Below are 26,705 nucleotides of genomic sequence, written 5' to 3' on the forward strand. Positions count from 1 at the left end.
TGATACTTTGTTAGGGCAGCCCTAGCACACTAATACAACTATTTGCAACTGCTGTTGCTCTTTAATACTTGGTCCTGCAAAAGCTGAAGATGGTCTTTATGGGAAATGCAGAGTCATTGAGAATACATGATTTAAGAATATGAGGTCAGGGAGGGTGGAGATTGGAAGCCAAAAGTTCAAAAAAGAAATAAAAATAAAAGCAAATAGAAAATACGATTAAAGGACTAGTGAGGAAAAATAATTAAGACAATACGTCAATGATCTCTACTGGTAAGTATTGAGCTTTTCTTTTTTAAGTCTGATTAGTAATCAAATTACTCCCCACCTCTCAGTGGGTAACACTAGTTGTGATAGAAAATTGAACATTTTAAGCTGGTAATCCATTTTTTGGTGACTCTTATTATTTTCTTATAATAGTAATAAACATATAAATTAATGAGAATTCTTAAGGCAAAATATTGAAGCCAGGGACGAAACAGCAGGGAACTAAACAGGCAATATAAATTGCACATAGTAGTTATGAGACAGCATTAAAAACTAAGGATTTTCAATTGAATTGAATCATTGTTTTATAGTAGCAGTTAATTTGGTATTCTCTCTATACAAAATATTGTAATATTTTATATTTGTGAATATTATGTGGCTCTCATATTGAGAAGTTGTTTCTCTTGATGGCTTGCTTCAAGATATTTATAATAATATTTTTTCTGTTGTTTAGATTCAAATAAAAATAAGCTGCTTTAAATTAGAATAATAAACTTAGAAGGGATCTGAAATCTCTGGTACTAGGGATACAAGTGGTTTTCTCTTTTCCTACTTGTACTTATCTGTATTTTGAAAAATTTATACTTTGAGCAGGAAAAATACAAGGAGGAAAAAAATTTGTTTGAAATCCTACCATCCATAAATAATCATAGTTAGTATTTTTGTATTTTCTTTCTTCTCCATTTTCCTCTGGATTATTCCTATTCTTAAAGCTATGCTAAGGAAGCAACACTGTTTGAAAAGGTGTTTCTAAGATGCATTGTTTTGAAGTTACACAAAAAGATATCATGTAGACACGTCCGCCTCCCATTCCAGTCATCTTTATATTTCCCTTATAAACTACAAAGCCTTTGAGGGTGGAAACAACTCTCTACATATTTTGCTCCTTCGTGTAGCTCCAGAACAATGACCTGAACTTAGCTCAATAATCGCTGACATATATCTCCTATCTTAGTGATCATTTATGAAAAGTTCCAAGAGCACATTTTTGCTCATTCATTTAATTAGTATCTACCGAGTGCCTATTATGTGCTAGTCACCAAGCTTCCGGTTCATTTGAGTTCTTGAAACAAAACACGAGTAGTGTGTTTTTTAAATAAGTTTTTCAAAGTCACTGACCTTCATTGAGTTTTGCGGTTTGGGGGCAAAAGGGTGATAGTATCAATTAGGAATATGTTCAACTGCAAGTAAGAGAAACCCAAACAAATAGTGGCATAAACCATAATAGCATTTATTATTTATTTCACAAGTAGTGTGGAAGTGAGTGATTCTATTTTTTTTCATATTTCACCACAATTCATAAGGATTTACATAAGGTTATAACCGTTATTCTTCGTTCCTACATTTCCCCCCTCTAAAACTTGAGAGTTAGAGCTTTGACCCAGGCTGGAATCTTCCAGAATAGGAAGTGGGTCAGGCTGACCTCAGGCTGCAGTTTGTGAAGAGGGTTTTTTTTTTTTTAATATATTTTATTGATTTTTTTACAGAGAGGAAGGGAGAGGGATAGAGAGCTAGAAACATCGATGAGAGAGAAACATCGACCAGCTGCCTCCTGCACACCCCCTACTGGGGATGTGCCTGCAACCAAGGTACATGTCCTTGACCGGAATCGAACCTGGGACCTTTCAGTCCGCAGACCAACGCTCTATCCACCGAGCCAAACCGGTTTTGGCTGAAGAGGGGTTTTGAGGTTCCAGTCCTTGGTGAGGAGATTGGCTCAGAGAAATAAAAAAGAAAAGAAAAGTCTGACGTTACAAGGCCAAATGCAAGAGCATGGAGCAGGAACCAAATCCCAAAGCCCTATGTCAGAGTGCAGGGGAGCTCAAGCACGGAAGCTGGAGGCAGAGCCAAGGGGATGTAGAGACCGCAGTGGGGAGTGTGGATAGGCAGCATTTCACAGGAGACATGATGAAGGGCTTGAAGTGTCTGAAGGATTGGAACTGTCTGCAATTTTCTCTTCTTTCTTTTTCTTCTTTTTCTAAATGAAATGGAATGAAATTCCAAAAGAAAAAAAATCAATGTTCCATTAAAAAATTATGAGATAAGCATGCTATAGTGGAAAACATAATATTTTTGGAGTCAGAAAGACTTAGATTTGAATCTCAGGTTTGCCCCAGGTGAACTGAGGAAAGTTAATTTCTCTGTGCCTCACTTTATTCTTTCAACAAATGGAGGGTAAAAAAACACCTTTCTTGTAGAAACATTGGCACATATTAGAGAATCGCTGAATGGCAACCATTGTATATTTATTTTTATCTTTGTGTAAAGAACATGTTGCTTAAATGTTTCCCCTAGTTTTATTTTTCCAGCTTTCTTGAGATATGAATGACAAATAACACTGTGTAAGTTTAAGGTGTACAATGTGACACTTTTATATACAGTTATATCATGAAATGATTATTACAAAGTTGCTTAACATATCTTTAAATCTTTAGGATTCATTTTTTAAAGTCCATCAGCCAAAAACACAAAAAATAAACAGCTCAAAATAAACAGAGATATCCCAAACTAATTGGGAGGGAAGATGAGGAAATTCGTTTCCAGGCATAAATCACTTGTTCAATTAACCTAATTCATTTTAAATGGTAACCTGTTCTTAAATTTGTGTATTTTTACAAAGAAAATTAATACGGACCCACCTCAGCATAATTCAAGAATGAGGTTGCCCTTTTAAGAACCCATAATCTGGATAATTGAGAATTCTAATAAATATGAATGTTTGTACTTCTCTAACATATTTATTCTTCTTATCTAATCTGAGAATTCGGGACACTGACGAATGGTAAAAGGACTGGTGAAAATATTATGGGTACTTTTTTAAAAATAATTGATCCTTTAAAACTTAGTCAACCTCTTTAACCTTTGACCAGATGTCCTTACTATTTTAAACCTCACTATTGCACATAAAAATTACATTTTAGAGAACTGAGATTTCTAAAGAGGTTAATTTGTTACCCTTCCTCACCCAATACACGTGGTATTTTATTGTTGTGATCTTCTTTGGTGGCTGTTTCTTTTTGTTGTTTTGTCTGTGTTTTGTTTTGTTTGTTTTTGTGTAGTGTAAGTTGGCTGGTCTGGGAAGGACTTGCTTCCCATGTGTAGAGAGTGGCCTGTAGATTATCCAGCTGTCAGCATCTTCAGGGCCTGCCATGGCTTCGGAGTACCACCTTGTCCAAGGTCACATCCTTCCTGGGTGACTGAGCATGGAGGGATATGGAGAGAGGCTTGGCCACTTCAGGTTGGCCAAGGCGGTGCTTGGTTTATGTGCATCTTGACTTCTTCCTCTGTGCAATCCTGCTTCTACTTTCTTCCTTTCACAAATATTGGCCCCTAATAAACATCTTGCACCTAAACTGAATTTCAGTATGTGTGCTGAACAATTCAGACATTTGCTTTCCTCAGGGTAGATGTGTATGGAAAAGCAACAGAAGGAGGTAGGGAGAGGAGGAGGAAGAACCTGACAACACCGAGGATTACTATGTAGAGAAGAATTGTCAGGAGTGACATAAGGCAAAGGGAAGGAAGCTTGATTGTATGCAAGGCAACCTGCACCTACCTACTTATTAAGTTTGCTTAAATCAGTTCTTGATATGGGAATACATAGAATAACATGGAAGTTTTTCAGACTTTTCCTAAAATACCGCATTTTTCTAATTTGTTAACTCACAATGGATATTGATAGCTAGAAAGGCATTTGAAGATTTACAAAAACAATATTTATTTACTTTTACATTAAAAAATATGTTCCAGACATTGTTCTGTGTAACTAGAATACTAGGCCCTAGTGAATAGGACCAAGTTAACACCCTCATGGAATTAAAAAAAAAATTTAGATAAAGGTACTTAAGGAACCTGTCTTTCTGACTTCAAAAAGATAGTGGTCAGATTTACATGAGCTTCTTCCTAAGAGGATAATGATTAACCACTCTTTGAGGAATAAATAGGGAGAAATAGATTTTAAGTGTTGTCTCTTTCAAGGAAGGCTTTCTGCCAATGGGGAAAGTTAAATATGGAAAGAAATTACTCATGGTAGAAGCCTTCAAAAAGTAGTTACATTTACCTGCATAGAATTATTTCAGTTTGGGTTTAAATTGATGATTGGAGAGGAGGTGTATACTCAATGATAACTTCCTAAAATTCATTGAGCATTTACTGTGTGCTATGTAAATTATTGAGTGCTTTATACATATGGACTCATTTAATGTTCTAAATAACTTTCTAAAGTAACACTGCTACCATTTCCATTTTCAGAGGAAGATATAAAGCACATCCAAGTTAAGTACCTTGCCCCTGGTTGCTAATCTATTTAACAATCCAGTGAAGATTCAAACTCAGGATATTGGACTTGAGAGGTCAAACTCCTGACTACCATACTCCGCCTTCTCAAGACACAGCAGGAGGATATAGGTGTCAAAAAGAGAGAACATTTAACTCATTTCATTTCCCTGCTTAAAACCCTCCATTGCTGTCATAAAACCATACAATTCCAGGACCTTTGGGCATACAATACTACAGGTCATCCCTTTGATCTTTAAACAATTTCCTTTTATTGAGTGAAAATACCATCCCCGTAGTTTCATTGTGATGATCCTGCCTTCTTAGCACCTTTCACAGGGCAACCATCCACTTCTCTGACTCTCTACATGTCTTTCCTTCTCTAGGCTGACCTCTCCGGGGCATTTGACTGTACTTCATAGAACACAATTCAGTTAGTAGTTAAAGCAGAACAGCCCCTGATTTGAATCCTGGATCTCTCTTGAACCAGTTGTGAGCTATACCTCAGTTTACTCATCTATGACAAGGGAGGATAATAGTACCTTGCAGATTTGTTTTGAGAATTAAAAAAATACAGTGAATGTCATATAAGTGTTTACTGTGTCCCCTACAGAAATTTAAGTGATCAGTAAATGCTACCGATGAAAATGATTGATTTCCAGAACTTTTCCTTTTGTCACCTTTGCTCCAAATAGCCCTATTATCTTTCTTAATTTGGATACTACTTTTCTATTAATGCGTATTTTTAAGTGGCCATAGTTTTTATTTTCCATTCAAAGATGTAAGATTCTCAAGTATCCAAAGAAGAGCATGTTATGGGGAAATGGCCCATCTTAATGCCTACTGACTCCCACACACTGCTTTCCTATGGACGCATCTGTGAACAGTGCAAAACCATCTTGCCAACAGTCAGCACCGTCGGAGATTAGTTTTGTTTTTATTGGTCACTTCAAACCATCATATTAAGGCTATAAATAAAATAATATCATGGTTCTCATCTGTCTGCATCATTAGAATAGATGAAATTGTAAATCAATATTTAGCATAATTGCTGAGATCTGGCTGGTTTGGATGCAAATAAAAAAGAATGAAGAATGGAATATAAAATCATTTATATGATATCAGTTCAGTCACCCTTCATAAAGTGGCAGACAGCAAAGACTCATGGTCTAATTTTCGTTGGCAGAGTTTTCTTATAAAGGGTTGGTAAATAATTGACCCTTGTGTCAATTGCTCTTCTGTATTGTTCTTTCTTCAAGTTTCCACAAAAGGCTGGTTTTTTTTGTCTGCCTCCATGGAAACTTTTTCTTCTAAGGAAACTTCGTAGTACACTGTAAAGGCACTTATGTGACATAAACAAAACTAACATTGTCAGCGTGCTCATCCACACTGAGCATTCTGCATTTTAAAAAGGACAAAGTATTTAAAGCATGCATTTAAATTTCTTTTGTTATAGACTGTTTTCAGTTATTTCCTGAAGCAGAAGAAAGGATGTGATCCTTACACATGGATTTTTTTTTTAAGGATATGTGTCAAGGAATTGGACTAATATATGTTGTTTCCATTAATTGATTTATACATTAACTAGAGGCCAGGTGCACGAAACTCGTGCATCGGTGTGTGTGTGTGTGTGTGTGTGTGTGTGTGTGTGCCCCTCAGCCCAGCCTGCACCCTCTCCAATCTGGGACCCCTCGAGGGATGTCCAACTGCCCATTTAGGCCCAATCCCAGTAAGACATCCCTCTCACAATCCAGGACTGCTGGCTCCCAACTGCTTGCCTGCCTGCCTTCCTGATTGCCCCTAACTGCTTCTGCCTTCCAGCCTGATCACCCTCTAACCACTCCCCTGCCAGCTTGATTGCCCCTAACTGCCCTCCCCTGCAGGCCTGGTCACCCCTAACTGCCCTCCCCTGCAGGCCTGGTCCCCCCTAATTGCTCTCCCCTGCAGGCCTGGGTCCCCTCCAACTGCCCTTCCCTGCAGGCCCTGTTGCCCCCAACTTCCCTCCTCTGCCAGCCTGGTCACCCTTAACTGCCCTCCCCTGCAGGCTTGATTGCCCCAAATTGCCCTTCCCTGCTGGCCATCTTGTGGTGGCCATCTTGTGTCCACATGGGGGCAGGATCTTTGACCACGTGGAGGCAGCCATCTTGTGTGTTGGAGTGACAGTCAATTTGCATATTACTCTTTTATTAGATAGGATAGAGGCCTGGTGCATTGGTGGGGACTGGCTGGTTTGCCCTGAAGGGTGTCCCGGATTAGGGTGGGGGTTCCCTTGGGGCATGGGGTGGCCTGGGTGAGGGGCCTGTGGTGGTTTGCAGGCCAGCCACGCCCCACAGCGACCCAAGCGGAGGCCCTGTTGTCTGGGATTTATTTATCTTCTATAATTGAAACTTTGTAGCCTTGAGCAGAGGCCAGTGCCAGCCAGGGTGGGCGGGAAGCTTAGCTTCCTCCATCAGTGGGGTCAACCCAAGCCTCCTGCTGGCTCCAGATCTGTGGCCACCGCCATATTTGTTGGGTTAATTTGCATACTCGCTCCTGATTGGCTGGTGGACGTGGCTTGTGGGCGTAATGGAGGTACAGTCAATTTGCATGTTTCTCTGTTATTAGATAGGATTCACAAGTATTGGCTGAGTGTTTGCTGTAGGCATGGCTCCATACCGTACCTTTTGGGAGAGACACAGGAAGGAATCTTATAAGAAATTAAAGGGAGTGATTAAACATGGAGGAAAGAAATTCTGGTGGCAGGTAGTGAGACCAGGACCCTCAGAAAGGGATAGGTAGAGTTCTGTGGGAATTACTATGGCATTGTTTTTGAGGTCTTTGATCTGAGTTTACTGATGAAACTCAGTTTCCTGAATATAAACTGAAGGAGTTGGCTAGATCTTATGTGGTCATTTCCACATAATTTCTATAACCCAGTAGCTCCAAGAAAATACATCTCCATACCAGTAAACTTAGATCAGTCACTTCAGGAAGTAGTCACAACATTTTAGGTGATGGTGATCATTGTAAGGGGAAGAAGATGGAAGTCTTCAGCATTATCCATCCATAAGGGGTGGAATTAGAATCTGACCTCAAGACTTCTGAATTCAAATCTCATCTCTTTTTATTTCATCAAATTGACTTTGGGAAGGACATGGTTGATATAGATTTATTTGCCTTTAATTGCAGGGAAATTGTACCTCTTAAGAATTAAAGTATCTGGTCACATAGTTGCTAAATTTTGTTTCTCATCAATAATAGGCAGTTTTAGTGATAGAAAGCTAAGAAGCTTAATTTTTCTTTATTTTTCTGTGCAGTTTCCAGATATTTTATTTGGGGAATTTATTTCAATTTAGATTTTATTAACTTCCTAGCTTAGAATCTTGCTGAGATTCAAAATCTTAGGCTTGTTTGGGTGGCTTGAGTGTGATGAGTTCCTTCTGAGAGCCGTAATTCAGTGGGTACTTGCAAATCTTTTCTGATGGACAATGAGAGCGGTCTTTGGGTTGAGGGATGGAGCTCCATTCCTTGTGAACTGCAACATAAAGGCAATCAAGCCACAGCAGCCTGTGATTTGTTTAACTTGCCTTCCCAATACAAGTACCTGTGGCAGGAACATTTCACCTGACCGCCGTTGCTAGAAGCCTGCCGTGGTAGTGGAGGACTGATGTGAGCCCTTCTTGAACACGGTCACACTCTCTACAAATCACAGATTTAGTGACCTCTGAAATGCAAAGCACCTCTCGATTGGGTTTTTCATCTTTAGTAATAAAACTGTGCTCATTCACCTAAGTCTCACTTGATTCTGTTAAATATAAAATGGTGTAATCAGTTTTTCCAGATTGGTAGGTGAGTTGAAATTTTCCATTTGTGGCGATGTAAAGAGATATCTTGCATAACATTTTTTGATTGAAATGCCACTGAGAAATGTCAATGTATCAGCCAGAGTCCTTGTGTTCCATTTGTTAGGGATAGGAAATGGTTGAATGTGTATATAAGCCCCTTTGGTCAAATATTGTATCCAAAAAATTAATTTCTGGATTAAAAGTATGTAAAGCGTATGTCTGTATGTTGACTCATGTAACGAATCATCTTATTTTTTTTTTCCTGCGATATATCTTGACACATACTTTTTAAATTTTGTTAGTAGTGTGCTGGTAAACTGGCTTTTCAGAAAGAAAAAAGAGCTTAGACTTGTAATGTTTGCCAATTTCTAAGGTGTAAATACTCCCATGATGGCCAATTTTAATCTAACAATGGCTTGCAAAATTCCTGAAAATTTTAACAATTATCTTATAGGAGCCAGTATGAGCCAGTTCCAAAGCACCACTGTTAGTGCTTTTTAAATATACTTTTTGTATGCTTTCTAATTGTTTTATGCATAAAATCTTTCTCTCTAATCTTATTTTCAGGTTCTTAATAGTAGGGACTCTGCCATATTCTTGTATATGCCCTTTTTCTCCCCCAGACATATCTATATACATGCAGTAGCAAGCATGCATGCTAACCTATTTCATCAGTACTAAGATGATTGTTTTCACATTTTAACATTATTAAAATAATTTGCAGCTTACCATTCATGGCATGCCACAGTATAATTGGCAAAATGTCTTCTTGCTTAGTGTTTCATATAATATGTAAATTTAATGAAATATGTTAAGTGCTGAATAAATGACATTTCACATGAATATAACTACATACTAAGGACTAATGTGTCTTTTTGCATATTGGATAAAGTAAGTTACCTCTGTACTCTTATCCTTGTGAGGAAAAATAAAATGCTCCTAGGCTACCTCTTGTTCATTTGTTTTAGAGCTCACATTTGGCACATCGAGATTAGATCAGCAGGGTGGGTAGGCTCTAACTTGCTTTGTACATCTTGGTGTGGTTTTAACACTGTCTTTCTCTGTCCGGGAAGTGTCTTTTTGGAAAGTGTGGGTCACCGGCATGATTGATCACTAGACAATGTGTGTTATAGCCAACTAACCATTGCATTCAGTGCCCAGGGTTTCTGCTCCCTCGCATCTGGCATATAAGAAAAATCCATGGTAGACAGAATAATGGCCCCTGAAATATGCCCATGTTGTAATCCTCAGAACAGGTGACTAGGTTACTTTACATAGCAGGGGGATTAGGATTGCAGATGGAAATTAACGTTGCTAATCAGCTGACCTTAAAATAAGATTGTCCTGGGTCAGTCTGGATGGACACAAGGGAAGTAATCACAGTGGCCCCTCAATGAGGAAAAGGGAAACAGAAGAGCCAGACACAGGGAGATGGCACCGTGAGAAAGACAACCTGCCATTGATGGCATTAGCAATGGAAGGGGGCCAGCAACCAAGGGATCACGTAGCCTCTGGAATGTGGGAAAGGAAAGAGAAACAATTCTTCCTTAGAGCCTCCAGAGGGAATGCAGCTCGGCCGACACCTGGGTTTCAGCCCAGTGAGACCCATTTGGACTTTTTGTCCTCCAGAACTATGGGGCAATAACGTTGTGTTTTCAGCTGCTAGGACATGATCCTTTTGTACAGCAGCAATAGAAACTACACAAACTTCATTAATTTAAATGGCCTAAGTCACAATTTGAGCTAAATAAAATTGGTTATGTCCAAAATGATTTTTATATTCTCCCTGAACAAGATTGTTAAGGGAACCTGCAGTGTAAAACAGAGTGTAGAAATACACACATCTACACTAATAAAAGAGAAATATGTAAATTGACCATCACTGCATGACACCCACCAACCAATCAGGAGTGAGTATGCAAATTAGCAGGACAAAGATGGCGGCAGCCACGGAGCCAGCCAGAGTGGGCGGGAGGTTTGGGTCTCCCCTGGTGATGGAAGTAGCCAAGCTTCCCGCCTGCCTGGGCCGGCCGCCAAAGGAGGGGCCTGTGGGCAGCGGCCACAGAGCAGGCCAGGGTGCACGGGAGGCTTGGGTCGTTGGGGGGGCCACTGAAGGAGGCTTGAGTTGCCTGGTCGGCCGCTGAAGGAGCGGCCTGTGGGTCACGGCCATGGAGCCGGCATGAGCGTGGAAGGCTTGGGTCGTCTGGGCCGGCCGCCAAGGGAGGGGCCTGCAAACGGCCCTCAGCTCCTTACTCAGGCTGGCCATGCCCCCATGGAGTGAGGGTCCCCACTGGGGGACGTGGCCAGCTGGCAAACATCCATCAGTCCCTCACCCAGGGTGGCCACGCCTCCCCAGCGGGGATCCTCACCCCATGGGGGCATGGCTGGCCTGCAAACTGCCCCAGCCCCTCGCCCAGGCTGACACCATCCCCATTGGGGACCCCCACCCCAATGGGGGCATGGATGGCCTGCAAACCACCACAGGCCCCTTGCCCAGGCCGCCCCGCCCCCCAAGGGAACCCCCACCCTGATCTGGGACACCCTTCAGGGCAAACCAGCTGGCCCCCACCTGTGCACCAGGCCTCTATCTATACTAATAAAAGGGTAATATGCTAATTATACCGGGACACCTTCCAGGAGACCTTTTGGACATTCTTCTGGACAAAGCCATGGTGGCAGGGCCAAGGTAGAGGTGGTTAGGGGACAAGAGGGGAGGGCAGTTGTGGGTGATCAGGCCAGGATAGGACGGCAGTTGTGGGTGATCAGGCCGTTGGGGGGTGGGCGTTGGGGTGATCAGGCTGGTGAGGGGGCAGTTTGGGGTGAGCAGGCCGGCAGGGGGAGCAGGTGGAGGCGAGCAGGCCAGCAGGCAGAGTGGTTAGGGCCAATCAGGCAGGCAGGCAGGTGAGTGGTTAAGAGCCAGCCATCCCGGATTGTGAGAGGGATGTCTGACTGCCGGTTTAGGCCCGATCCCTGTGGGTCCCAGGCCACTAGTATAACATATTTAAGAGTAAGAAGATTTAAAAATATCAGTACATTGATTTTATGTTAATATTATAGCTACTTATAAATGGAAGTTATATATTTGTTAATCTTTGTCTATAAGAAACTTCATTTAAAATTTTTCTCTTTACTAGGTAGAATAACATTTCTCCATGACTATTTCATGATTCATATTTTTCCATCATTATGAATTTCTAGTATATTTTGTATATTAACTCCTCATCAAATATATGGTTTGCAAAGGGACTTTTGAAGGTGATTCTAGTGATGGCTCAGGGAGCAAAGGGAGTGGAGAGAAAGCTTCCTCTTCATAGAGAATGCATAAATAACCACTTGCAGGATGTTATGTGGCAAGTAGAAGCATTGAGGTGGAGGCAGGGTAACTCACTGGCTCCCATTGCAGATGCAGCAAATGGTGGAGACAGGATTGAACTTGTGTACTAAAGGGGCCACATGCTAACCTGACAAGCTCAGGGAAGGCCTGCATGGCGGTCTTGCAAACTCAGACACCTAAAGTAACCACAAAGGATGGTCTGAAATCAAACTTTAACAAAAAGCAGTTATGGTGGGCAGTTACATCCTAGGCTGGTATTTTCACTGACAACCTTTACCTTAACTGAGCCTATCTGTTTTATTGCATCTATAATAACATACCTTTGAAATGTCTGGGTAACTTGTAACTTCTCTTTCATTTTCTGGACCCCTTAGGGCACAACCTACTGTGCCTGGGCTCCTGGACAGAGACCACAGATTCCTTCATTGTTATGTTAATTGTACCTGCATTCACCTAAGTATGTGTCTACCATTTTACTTTTTATCCAATCCCAGGGGTTTCCCTGCTTTGCTTTCTCCGGCCTCTCTGGTCTATCACCAATGGATTTCATGTAACACACCTAAGTCCCTTTCCTTTGATTGCAGTGTATAAATGCAGGTGTAACCTGCCATTCTCTGGAGCATTATTATTTCAATTCATTGAGGTTCTGCTTCCCAGCATATGTTGATAGTTTGGCTCAAATAAACTCACAAAAATTCTTTACAGATTTCAATGGTTTTTTACGTTAACAAACTGGAGCTGGAGTCTGAACACTGCAGGCCTTGCCCTCCACAAGGGTAGAGAGTGTGGGGCCAGGCAGTGCTGGGAGAGCAGGCTGTGGAATTCCTCTATCAGTGTGTCCACAACACCTTACCTTAGGTTTTCCTAGGACAGATTTAACATTAGGCAATAATCTTATTTTGGAGCTTTTCCATTTTAGAAAGATAGAAGATATGTAATAGGTATTATTCACATTCCAGGGACCTAGGAAGAAAACAAGTAAGAGTTTGTGTGGGAAAGTGGTTTGTGATGTGCAGAGTGGGATGGGGACTGATATTGGGACACTCAGACACTCAGTAACCATCTATGAATGAATTGGCCTATAACACAGGAAGAAATCAAGTGCGCACACACTCTCTCTGTCTGCACATGCACACCTCCCTAGTGGACTGGGGTTTTTAGTGAAGATCTCGCAGTCCCAGTGCCTCGTCCCAAGCCGTGAAAATGGTACTCAAGAAACGTTCGATGAGTCATATTGCAGTGCCTCCCCTAGTCGCTGGGACTTTTATGGGATAGATGCTCTCTCTGTGCGGGCAGATGGAGGGTCTGATAGGAATCGCGACTTCATTACTTCAGAGCCCCATTTAGACATTCAACATGGTGGGGGGCAGGGTTTTCAGGACTGAGCATTGAGAGGCTGCAGCTGGGAAGGCAGCACCCCCAGTGACTCAGCAGCCACAACTCTAACCCTCAGGCGCCACAGGGTGTGGGTGTGCATTTGTTTCCAGGAGGACTTTTCTCCAGGCATTGAGCCAGAAAGTGGGTCATTCTCCACCCAGCAAACTGGGGGGGGGGGGGGGGGGGGGGAGGGAGGGAGGGAGGGGAGTAAGAGGTGGGGGGGGAGGGAGGGGGTGAGTAACTAATCTTGTCCATCCCATTGACCAGTTAGACTGGTCTGGCCAGTCGCTATGGGACTTGGTGTGAATAGCATGGCCTTTGAGTAACCAGCACAGTCCTTGATCCTACGGAGAGGAGCAAGAGAGGATCGCAGGACTGAGGCAGGGTGACCAAGAAGTCCAGCTTTGACAACAGATTCGAAAGTGACTTACAGAGGAAGTGGAGAGCCCAAGAAGCAGCACAATCACCAAGCCCAGGGCAAGGTGACTTCAGGGGACCACTGAGGGCAAGAAAGAAAAGAGTGGGGGGCGGGAGGAATGTCACAAACGGTGGCAGTGAATGGAGAGGACAAAGGCAGAAGCAGCTCCAAGTCTGTGACTGGGTCCGTGAAGCTCTTGTCCCTGAATCAAAGCTAGGGAGGCTTCAAGCCCGGACGCAGCCACACGAAGCCGGGCAACTGGGAAGGGTCAGGCAGACCAGGTACTGTGAAGCACTACCATCGCCTGTGAAGGAGGTTTGATGGGCAGGGCAAGCATGACGTTTACATGGACACGGTGGGAATGTTTGTGTGGACTACTGTCCTAGTCTGTCCCGGCTGCTATAACACAATGTCATAGACTGGGTGACCTAAACAACCTGTTTCTCACAGTTCTAGCAGCTGGCAAATTTAAGGTTAAGGTGCCATAAGACTCGGTGTCTGGTGAGGACCCACCACCTGGTTCATAGATAGCCCTTTTCTTTTCTTTTTTTAATTTTTTTTATTGATTAAGGTATTACATGTGTCCATATCACCCCATTCCCCGCCCCCCCCCCCCCCCACACACACACACACACTCCCATGGCCATTTCTCATGGTGGAAGGAACAGGGGGCTCTATAGGGTCTCTTTGAAAAGAGCAATAATCCCAGTCACGAGGCTCTGATCTCAAGACCTAATCATCTCCCAAAGGCCCCACCTCCTAATACCACCACACTATGGTTAGAATTTCAACATATAAATTTGGGGGTGGGGAACCGGGGACAAACAGTCTGTAACAACCGTTTAACTAAATCTGTATATAACTTACTCTTCTTATCAAACAATTCGTTCATTTAAAGTTTCAGTTAAAAATAATTCAGGCATTGCCCTGCCAGCATGGCTCAGTGGTTGAGCATCGACGTATGAACCAGGAGGTCATGGTTTGATTCCCAGTCAGGGCATAAGCCTGGGTTGCAGGCTCGATCCCCAGTAGGAGATGTGCAGGAGTCAGCCAATTGATGATTCTCTCTCATCATTGATGTTTCTATCTCTCTCTCTCTCCCTTTCTCTCTGAAATCAATAGAAATATATTTAAAAAATAATTCAGGCATTGTGTGATAAAGAAATGATGCCTGGATAGATCCAGTTAGTTAATCCTCAAGTCGTGTGATGATAGTCATGGAAAGAATTGCTTTGCAAATGGCATCCCAACCTGAACCCTTAATCATTCCTAAATAGGGAAAGGTATGAAAACAGGTGTGTGCAAAGGTTTCAATTGAACTGGATCCATTTGACCTGTAAGAGTGGAGGGGCACTATGCATACATATTCATTTAGTAAGAGCCTGCGAGAGCAGAATTGAAATGAGTTGGGTGCCAAAGCTGGCTAAGCACTTTTATTAGCACCTAAATATTTTAAAAAGTTACAAAGGGAGGATTAAAAGAAGGGCATATTTTCTCAGTCAGTAGGGAAATTGAGGTCCATGTTATCCCATCTTTTTGACCCTACTTCATCTAATCAGGGTTTTAGCACTCACAGCTATTCCAGAACCATTTATTAAAAGAAAACACACACACACACCTGGAGCTGAGAAAACAGACAAAAGGCTGTACGTGATACCAGCCTAATGATTTATCTGAAGATTCTGTGACCTGTGGAATCGTGATTGTTAGGACTGAGAGACACCTGCTCACCTTTCTGAAATGAGTTGCTGAAGAGATATTCTGAGACTCAGAAAGGGTAAGGGCTTCGATGCTGACCTTTTGGAGACAGGAAACCTTTGATGAACTATAGGAGACCAAGACAGTTCATTTAAAAGATCGTTTCAAAGCATTACCGGCGCTCGTTTTGTATATGCTTTACTGAAGCCCTTGGGTTGTCTTTTTACATAAACCCAGCGAAATAATGGTTTCCACACTTGTTCCTATGTCTGCAACCCTCACGTGGCACCTGGGCTTCTGGGCTTTGTAACTGCCTTTCGGTCTCTTTTGTGCACAAAATTAAAATTTCCTTACCATTTGACAGCACGGGACTTTCCCGAGATGAGCGCTAAAGAGAAAAGAGATAGGAAAAGGTCACAACGCCATCTCCATGTAATTAAGGCAGGGCAAACAGCTAAATAAAAGGGTTGCTAATGACATCTCCTTGACTCTCTATATGAGTCCCTGTTCCAGTATAGGAATAAGTTAAGGATCAGCTGCTTGTAAAATGTACAAATTGTAAATCTCTGTTACAGGTAATAGGATATGTATTTTTTAAAGACAGCTTTAGGTTAGGGCTGTATTTAGGCTTGTGTTCTCTCTTTTTCTGCCTATCTCTATCTGTCTTGGTCTCTATATATACATATACTCATGTTTATATATGTATATATGTATATATATATGTATATATATATATGGATGCACATATCTGCATACATGTATACATACATGTGTATATATATATATGCGCATGCGCTTTTGTCAGGTAGTAATATTTAATAAAATATAGGTTAAAACTTAGAAAAAATAGCTTCAAACTTTTCCTTACAATCTTAAATTGACCATCTACTGAGGTAGAGCATGGAATCAAGGAACCAGTTTGTCCTCTTTTAACTCTTAAGATGGAAGACCCTAAAAATCAAAAGTGATCAATAATTTTTGGCGGGTTCTGGAATTAATGAAATTGTCTGGATATATATGAAGTAATTAAGTTTAAACTGCTGAGCTTAAACTTAGAAATTTATAGCAGTAAGAATAAGTCCCACACAAAAATTGTGCCTTCATTTATTGAACACATCATTATTAAGTACACAGTAAATAACACCAACAGGAATACCAAGAATAACATACCATCCTGGCCTTGAAATCTGGCAGAAGAGACTAAGAAATAAACTATAACTTATTGTGTGATGGGTAATGCAATTCAGGGGCCGAGGGGTGTGGAGAGGAAGGTAGGGTAGCACACCCTGTGTGTGTCAGGAAACGTTCCTGGGAGAAGAGATGCTTGTGCATCACAGGTGGTGGCCACTAGCCGACAGGTGAGGGAAAGCCCTTTGCAGTGGCAGGACTGTGCACTGGGTCCAGAAGACACGAGAGGACATGTTGAGGAGGTGCAGGTAATTGTGAGTTAGGGTTTAGGGCAGTGGTCGGCAAACTCATTAGTCAACAGAGCCAAATATCAACAGTACAACGATTGGAATTTCTTTTGAGAGCCAAATTTTTTAAACTTAAACTTTTTCTAACACCACTTCTTCAAAATAGACTCACCCAGGCCGTGGTATTTTGTGGAAGAGCCACACTCAAGGGGCCAAAGAGCCGCATGTGGCTCGCGAGCCGCAGTTTGTCGACCACGGGTTTAGGGTGTAACAGGAGAATGAAGCATCCTCTGAAGGACCCCGTCTTCTCCATTAGGCTTCCTCCTTGAGGACATCCCTGACAACTGGACTTGGTGCTCTGTGTCCCCGTGACTTTTTAACATATTTCCATTGTTGGATTATTTACACCAATCTAATTGTTCATGTCTGATTTTCATACTTGTCTTCGGGATAAACATCAGGACTGTCTCCCAGTTCTTGTCATAAAACCTAGAAAACAGTAGGTGCTCAATAGTACCTGTTTATTAAATGCACACGTGGATGGCTGGCTGGCTGAGTAAGATTATGCACAGTTTGGGAATGAGAAAGTCAAGAATTGCCTTGGTTATCAAGCAGCATTTCGTAAAACCTTAATGGTTTCATTTTTTCTGTTTCAGATTACTTGCAGCATATAATAGTCTTACCGACAAACACCTGACTGGATATTTTAACAATACAAGGATAAGGCGGCATCTCTTAAGATCAGGGCTGGTAAGATTTGGTTTACGCTCTACCTGCCCTTTTGTTTCATTAAGTCCAATAATTCTCTCCCTTTTCTGGTTTGTCTTTGAACTAATTAGGGACATCTCCCCTGACCCCCATTTCAGAAAAATTGCTTCCTTTGCAAAGCTCTGATTTAACTTGTTGAGGTTGTTTTTCAAAAGATAGGAAAGGAGGTCACAATGACTACTAAGGCAACTTATAAATTACTGAGGAAAACCCCTGAGTTTTCAACAGCATATTTCACTTCTTTGTCTATTCATTCATTTATTCAACACATTTATTGAATACAGTCTATGGGCCAAGAACTATTAAGGATTAAGGGTAGAGAGGACTTGACTGTCTTTGGAAAAAAAGTGCATTGTTTTCAGTCATCACAGAATCTGCTGTGGAAGACACAAACAGTTCAAATTTCTCTTTGAATTTTTAAAAACAGTTTCATTTTCTAAGGTGGTTTATTGATACATTAATGTATTTTGCTAGCTCCAAAACAATCATTTCCAAAAAAACACACACAAAAAAAAAACAAAAAACAAAAAATCCCATTCCTCTAAATGTAATGTAAAGCCATTAAAAAGTGCTATAGCTTTCCATAGAAAGAAATGGGTGTGGGTATAGAAAGGATGACTAAAGAGTTTTGTAGTTTACCTTCTTAAAACACAGTGGTTTTCCTTAACTATTGTTGCTATGCTATTGAAAGGATATGCATTGCGGTTCTAATTGTTTATGTGCTTGGCACTCTGGCTGGGAGGTCCCAGAGAGCTTGCTTTGTGCCTCCTGGGGCTTTGTTATCAGACAGATCTGGCTGGAAGTTAGCTGTCATTTACAAGACATAGACTTTAGCAAATCACTTAACTTTGTCAGCTCCAGCTTTCTCAATTATAAATAAAGATGATGATACCCAGTCCTCAGGATTGTTGTGGCAATTAGAGATGTGTAATAAATGGTTGTAATTATTGTGGTTACTATTAACATTACTTCTTTGGATAACAATATGTGAGCTTTCTGTGTAAATAGGAAGGACTTGGTATTTACTTATCGACATCATTAACGAGCACTTAATTGAACATTGGTTATGTGCATGGCAGCTCAAGTAAGGAAGGTACAGCTCTTTCTCTAGAGTAGTCTTTCAAATATAGTCCCTGAATCAGCAATCACCTGGGAAATTGTTAGAAAATGCAAATTGTAGAGCCCCACCCTAGACCGATTGAGTCAGAAGTTAATGGGGTGAGGCCAATCAATTTAGTTTTTTAAAATTAAATTTATTGGGGGTGACATTGGTTAATAAAGTTATGTAGGTTTCAAGTGTACAATTCTATAATACATCATGTGAATTGTATGTTCACCACCCAAAGTCAAGTCTCCTTCTATCACCATTTATTTACCTTCTTCTATCTCCCCTCACCCCACTTTCCTTCTGGTAACTACCATACTGTTGTCTGTGCCTATGAGTTTTTGTTTGCTTTTCTTGTTTGTTCATTTGTTGCTTTCAGTTTTACATCCCACATATGAGTGAAATCATATGGTTCTTGACTTTTTCATCTGACTTATTTCACTTAGCATAACATTTTCAAGATCCATCCAGGTTGTCACAAATGGCAATATTTCATATTTTCTTATGACTGAGTAGTATTCCATCGTATATATGTACCACATCTTCTCTATACCAATTACCTGTTGAAGGACACTTTGGTTGTTTCTATGTTTTAGCCATGGTGAATAATGCTGCAATGAACATAGGGATGCATGTATCTTTGTGAATACATGTTTTTAAATGTTTTAGGCAGATATCCAGAAGAGGGGTTGCTGATACGGTAACACCGTTCTTAATTTTTGAGGAACTTCCATACTCTTTTCCACTGTGGCTATACCAAATTAAAATGGCCACGTTACCCAAAGCAATATACAGATTAAATGTAATCCCCATCAAAATTTCTAATCTGTTTTTCAATTGTCTTCTTTGTAATCCGAGACAGGTTCAAGTTGAAGAGCATTTGCCCTGTAGGAACTTCCAGTCTAGTTGGAGATCAGAGGACTCCCAGGAGAAAGATAACAAGGACACATGTTAACTGCAGGGGAAGAGGCAGTGCAGCACATTCTCAACCTATTTTTCCAATGGGAGCACATGACATGATATCCCATGGACAGCACATTTCAAAGACTGTGACTGAATTTTAACCCTTTGCACTCACTTGCTTTTTTCTCGATTCCTTTATTCTAATGCTAACCGTGTCGAGTCACACTCGACATCTGAGTGCAAAAAGTTAATCCCAAGTGTACTTTCTATAGCCACACCCCTTTCATTCATTGGAAAATGCATTCATAAAAAAAGATTATCAGTAGTCAAATCACTGTAGCACAACTTAATCACAACACTCCAATATGTTACAACAACAGTGCTAAAAAAACTACAGTTATCAAAATTGAGAAACATGTGGGTGCACATTAGACCTGAAAAGAGGAGCAGACTTAATCAAGTGGAAAGGAAGAAGATGAACAATCCAGAAAAAATAACACCCTTTGTTTAGAGAACATACAGAAAAATAAAATAAAAAAATGTTGCCGTAGGAAGGATTAAAAGGAAAGAAAAACAAGTATAGTTGACCCTTGAATAACACATAACACAGGTTTGAACTGCATGGGTCCACTTACATGTGGATTTTTTCAATAAATACCTATATTGTTTTTGATCTATGGATACGGAAGGCTGACTATATGCATTCAAATACCCCATTTTACATAGGGAACTAGAGCATCTGCAGATTTTGGTGTTATCAGGGTTTCTGGAACCAATTCCCCATAGATACTGAAGGACAATTACGTTTTTGAGGATTCAAAAGTTACATGCAGATTTTTGACTGTGTGAGGGTGGGTACCCCCTAAACCCCATGTTGCTCAAGGGTCAACTGTAAATAAAAAAACAGAAACTACCATTCCTGGGACTTGCAATGGTGTCAATAGACACCAATCTGGAATAACTTTATAGCTGCAGCACTGCATAATCTAAAAAAAAATGTGAATCACAACAAATTCTATTACATTCTGGGCTGGAGAGTGGAAGACGAAAAAGCAGAGTGAAGACAAAGTAATGAAGCCAATTATTTAAAAAAGAAAGTGATGAGAGCCTCTGTAGCTTACCTGTTTTGCCTTTCAAAGTAAATTTCCTATGAGGTCATCAGTCCTGTGACCGCTGCTCCTATTCACTGTATCAGGGTAGCACCCTGCCACTTCCTCCCCAATGTGTGCAAAAAGAGAAATGAAGAGAACACCTGGGTTCCATCAAACGAAAATTGCTACTCTAATGAAAACCTTGCTTTAAACAACAAGTGCACCATCTGTGTGTGTTCTCATGGTGATGGGTATGTAGGACTGCCTTTCTCTTCTTTTGCCTTATGAAATATTGATTAAAAGTGAAAGTTTATCAACCACAGTAGTGTACTCCTTTAGGCTTAGGAAACTCTGCCTCTCTATCTCTCCCTGTTTGGTGACTAACAGTACATTTTCTGCTTTGTAGTTCTATGTGTGTCTTATTTATTCATGACAGATCACAAGAAATGGAAGAATACTTTCTGAAAAAGAATACAAACTAAATATCATGAAGAGGGATCACCAAAAATACATCCGGGAGTGCTTAGCCCAGGCTATTTTCCATAAGGTCCTTGATATGGAGGTACAAGTATTTACTCTTTTCTTTATAACTGATATTTTCTAATATGATAATTAATAATACTTCTGTATTCCCGAGGCAGAGACATTCTTCTTGTATTTCATTAAAAATGAATGGAATAAGGTGACCTGAGAAATGCTCTATATCTCTCTAGGTAGCAAGGAGCCAACAGACTAAAGTAAGCTTTTCTCCATTTCAGTTTGAGAAAAATATGGACACCATTATATACTTTGTGATATTTAATTTAACAAATGTAGATTTCTAATCCATAATGGCTACTCTAAAACAAAACCACCCTCACCATCTGTACCTCAATTTCCACTTGCTAAAAAAAAAAGTGACATCTGTTTAAATATCAGTAATTCCACTGCCATGAATTATTTCAGATTTGTTATTCTTTTAAGGCTCCGAAGCTCAGCCGTATGCTAAATTTCAAGGAATAGGCATTGAAACATCTGCTGTCCCTCCTACTTTAGGCCACATTGGTCAGCATGGACTTACAATCAACAACATTTCTTTTTAATCTGACATGGCATTTTTAGTAGGATATCTAGCTAACTTGATAAATTATTTTATCCTTGCACCATGAAATTTGTAGTTTCAAGCATCAATACCATTTTAATCTCTGTGAAAAAGCATGTCACTTCTTGGCTTGAACATACAGCAATAAATCAGAAAACTTGGCTCATAAAACCATTGACCTGTGGGTGCAGTAAACATTCATGAACAACTGTAGAATCATCAGTAAACCACTACTAAGTTTAGTGCCACTGAAAATTATGTTACCATTATATTGAGCAAGTGTTGTGTTTAGTTAAGATGTATGTGATATGTTAATTTAGGAATTAATTTTGTGCTTATATCATGTGCATGAATTACGTAGAATCACTGTTTATGGTCCCTAAATCCACTTGCTTATGAAAGTACTAGAGGCCCGGTGCACGAAAGTTGTGCACGGATTGGGGTTGTCCCTCAGCCCAGCCTACACCCTCTCCAATCTGGGACCCCTCGAGGGATGTCCGACTGCCCATTTAGGCCCGATCCCGATGGGATCGGGCCTAAATGGGCAGACGACATCCCTCTCACAATCCAGGACTGCTGGCTCCCAACTGCTTGCCTGCCTGCCTTCCTGATTGCCCCTAACCGCTTCTGCCTGCCAGCCTGATCACCCCCTAACCACTCCCATGCCAGCCTGATTGATGTCTAACTGCTCCCCTGCCAGCCTGTTTGCCCCCAACTTCCCTCCTCTGCCAGCCTGATCACCCCTAACTGCCATCCCCTGCAGGGTTGATTGCCTCCAACTGCCCTCCCTTGCAGGCCTGGTGTCTCCCAACTGCCCTCTCCTGCTGGTCATCTTGTGGCAGCCATCTTGTGTCCACATGGGGGCAGCATCTTTGACCACATGGGGGCAGCCATATTGTGTGTTGGATTGATGGTCAATTTGCATATCACCCTTGTATTAGATAGGATTTATTAGATAGGAGGATAGAGGCCTGGTGCACGGGTGGGGGCCTGCTGGTTTGCCCTGAAGGGTGTCCCGGATCAGGGTGGGGTTCCCTTGGGGTGTTGGCTTGGGCGAGGGGCCTGTGGTGGTTTGCAGGCCAGCCACGCCCCCTGGTGACCCAAGCAGAGGCCCTGGTATCTGGAATTTATTTACCTTCTACAATTGAAACTTTGTAGCCTGGAGCGGAGCCAAGCCTCCTGCTGGATCCGTGGCTGCCATTTGGATTTGTTTACCTTCTATAATTGAAACTTTGTATCCTTGAGTGGAGGCCTGGGCCAGCCAGAGTGTGTGGAAAGCTTGGCTTCTTCTGTTGCCAAGGAAACCCAATGGTAGCCATCTTGGCTGGAGTTAATTTGCATACTCACCCTGATTGGCTGGTGGGCGTGGCTTATGTAGCGGAGTGATGGTTAATTTGCATATTACCCTTTTATTAGAGAGGATTAGTTGCAATTCTATAACTAATGTTAAAAAAATAGTATGGTGTAAAATCAACTGATACCTAGTTTCAAATTTAATCAGTAGGCACGAAGTTCTATATTAGCCTTGATCCTGGAGGTTTTCCAAACTTTCATATAACTGGCACATTGTAACTGGTAAATATGCTATTATTTAAGCATCTTTGTGTATTCTTAAAGTTTGGAATAAATATCTGAAATAAATGGTAAAAATGTAATATCCTATATAATAAAGAGGTAATATGCAAATTAACCCTCACACCCTCACAAGATGGCTGCCCATGACCAGGCTGGCAGAGGGGTTAGTGAGGGATGACCAAATTACTGAATAAGCAGGCTGTGTGGGGTGACCAGGCCAGTGGGGGGGCAATTGGGGGCAACCAGGCCGGCAGGAGGGGCAGTAAGAGGTGACCAGGCCAGTGGGGGGGAAGTTAGGGGCAACTAGGCTGGCAGGGGGGGCAGTTGGGGGCAACCAGGCTGGCAGGGGAGGCAGTTAGGGGCGACTAGGCAGGTAGGCAGATGAACAATTAGGAGCCAGTGATCCAGGATTGTGAGAGGGATGTCCGACTGCCAGCTTAGGGATTGGGCCTAAACCGGCAGTCAGACATTCCCCAAGGGGTCCCAGATTGGAGAAGGTGCAGACTGGATCCCCCCCAACCCCCTGTACATGAATTTTGTGCACCAGGCCTCTAGTCCTATCTAATAAAAGAGTAATATGCAAATTGACCATACCTCTGCTACATCCACAAGCCACACCCACCAGCCAATCAGGAGAGAGTATGCAAATTAACCAAACCAAGATGGCTGCAGCCATGGAGAGAGCAGGAGGCTTGGGTTTCCCCTGCAATGGAGGAAGCCAAGCTTTCTGCACACCCTGGCCAGCCCAGGCCTCCACTCTAGGCTACAAAGTTTCAATTATAGAAGATAAATAAATCTCAACAAAAATGGCAGCAGCCACGGAGCTGGAGAGAGCAGGAGGCTTGAGTTGTCCCCGGCAATGGAGGAAGCCACCAGCCCTGGCCTGCCTTGGCCTCTGCTCAAGGCTACAAAGTTTCAATTATAGAAGATAAATAAATCCCAGATACCAGAGCCTCCGCTTGGGTCCCTGGGGGGCATGGCCAGCCTGCAAACCACCACAGGCCCCTCACCCCGGCCACCCCACACCCCAAGGGAACCCCCACCCTGATCTGGGACACCCTTCAGGGCAAACCAGCTGGCCCCCACCTGTGCACCTCTAGCCTAGCTAATCCTATCTAATAAAAGACTAATATGTAAATTGACTGTCACTCCAACACACAAGATGGCTGCCTCCATGTGGTCAAAGATGGCTGCCCCCATGTGGACACAAGATGGCTGCCACAAGATGGCCAGCAGGGGAGGGCAGTTGGGAGGGCCCAGGTCTTCAAGGGAGGGCAGTTGGGGGCGATCAAGCCTGCAGGGGAGGGCAGTTAGGGGTGACCAGGCTGGCAGAGGAGGGCAGTTGGGGGCGATTGGGCCTGCAGGGAAAGGCAGTTGGGGGGGACCCAGGCCTGCAGGGGAGAGCAGTTGGGGGGGGGGGACCAGGCCTGCAGGGGAGGGCAGTTAGGGGGGACCAGGCCTGCAGGGGAGGGCAGTTAGGGGGGACCAGGCCTGCAGGGGAGGGCAGTTAGGGGCAAACAGGCTGGCAGGGGAGGGCAGTTAGGCATCAATCAGGCTGGCAGGCACAAGCGGTTAGGGGCAATCAGGAAGGCAGGCAGGCAAGCAGTTGGGAGCCAGCAGTCCTGGATTGGAAAGGGTGCAGGCTGGGCTGATGGACACCTCCCCCATGCATGAATTTCGTGCACCAGGCCTCTAGTATAATATATAATTACAAAATATAATATATAAATCAATTAACAAATAGACTATTTCTCTCTAAATTGCCACATTTAGTTTAGGCTGATGCTGTTACTAATTAGTTCTATTAACATTCATGTATTCATTCATGCAACAAACATTAATATGTATCAGGCTCACCTATGTATCATTATGACGCTATGTGATGTATAGCTGCAAGATGTAATTAAAAAAAAAAAACACTGTTGAAAGTGATCAAATTCTAGAAGAAAGGAATGGACAGACTGAGCTCAAAAAAGCAGGGATTGGTGGCTTCCCTCTGTGAGTGTCAGAGGAAGCTGCACAGAGATCCTGCTATTTGAACTGGACCTTGAAAACAATGAGACCTCACATGAAACCATGAAAAAGGCATTTCAGGGAGTGAGGTTACAGAGATCTGACAGGACATTGCGGATGGGAAGGAAAGCTCACTGAGGCCAGACAGACTGAATAGTGGGTTGGTTGAACGAATGGCAGGAAGAGACACTCTCCAATAAGTTGGGGCCCAGTTTCTGGAGAGCCTTCAATTCTAAACTAGGTTTGGAGTATAGGTGATGAGGCGATGAAACATTTTTTATCAGGAGACTGAAACAAATGAGCAAAGCTGTTTTAGAAAGATGATGTTGCTAAAAATGTGGGAGATGGATTAATGAGCTGGAAAAGATTGGAGGTGGGAGGTCAATTAGGAAGCTGTTGCCAAAGGGTGTGAGCTAACAGCAGTAGCTGAAACACTGGGGAGATGCAGCTGTCTGCAGAGACAGGGGAGAGGGAGGAAGACTGGCACTGGCTGAGTGAGGAGGGGTGAAGAAGGAGCCCAGAGAAATTCTGAGGTTCCTAGCTTGGCGGGGGGCGTGGGGGGGGGGGGTGTTCCTTGCAGGACATCAGGAACAACAACAACCTAGGCTGGAAAAGAACCTTCCAGTGGGGGAAAAACATGCCTGAGAGCCAGGAGAGTCTCACAAGTGGCAGAATGGTTATGTAAGATGGGTACTGGGACATGAGAAATTAGGTTTTGATCCAGAGGACAAAGACAGTGGTGGCCTTGGTGAAAGTAGGTCCAGGGGTGGTGGTGATGAGGGGTGGTGGGAGTGGGAGACTTTGGTGATTGGGAATAAATGGAAGATGAAAAGTGGTTGACATAGAATCTAATCAAGTTTGGTGATAAGTGGGAGAGAGAACAGGAAAGGGAGAGACAGAAAAGGGAAGTGTGATGCTGAGGTAGGGAATGACTGAGTCTGCAGAGTCTCAGGGCAGCCGGAGGGGCTCAAGAACAGAGGAAAAACACTTTACAGTGCTCTCAGATGTGTATGAATAATTTCAACCCAAAATATACGCCGATTACATGACTAATATATTATAGAAAAATTGGAAAGCATAAGAAAGTATGAAAAAGGAAAATAACCACATTAATGCCTCCTCTCAGAGATAATTGCTTTTCTTTTAGTCTCTATTCATATTTATACATTAATAAAAGCATGATATTTTTTGAGAAGACTATGGTTTTGTGGAAAATAAAAACCAATAACAAAACAAAACAAAAACCCAACAACAAGTAAAAATTCAACCATTGTGTGATTTGAGGAAAAATTCATGATCTTCTGCCTCAGTTTCTTCTTTTGTAAAATAAGACTGCTTAGCAATTAGAGTTGTTCAGGAAGAGATGATGTACACAGAATGCCCCGCCCCCCAACAGCTTGGGACAGGCACATAATATGAACTTGATAAATTAAATTGCATTTCTGTGCAATTCTATATCTTCCTTTCTTTGTGTATTACATATATTTTCCATTTTTTAAACAAAATATTTATAACAATTTTAATGATTATATTCTATTCCATTATATGGATATGCCAAAAAATT

At 42.1% G+C, this 26,705-nt stretch overlaps 1 protein-coding gene across 1 annotated transcript in view; it reads left to right on the forward strand.

The window, feature by feature from the left end:
- Nucleotides 1-26,705, forward strand: part of ERICH3 (glutamate rich 3) — a gene marked incomplete at both ends in the record, with an annotated part of 105,212 nt that overhangs the window by 8,973 nt on the left and 69,534 nt on the right. Inside the window, 2 exon segments of the mRNA XM_079777824.1 lie at nt 17,262-17,355; nt 20,909-21,034. Coding sequence (XP_079633950.1) covers nt 17,262-17,355; nt 20,909-21,034 — 220 coding nt within the window.

Source organism: Cnephaeus nilssonii, assembly GCF_951640355.1.
Source record: "Cnephaeus nilssonii genome assembly, chromosome: 7".
NCBI lineage: Eukaryota > Metazoa > Chordata > Mammalia > Chiroptera > Vespertilionidae > Cnephaeus > Cnephaeus nilssonii.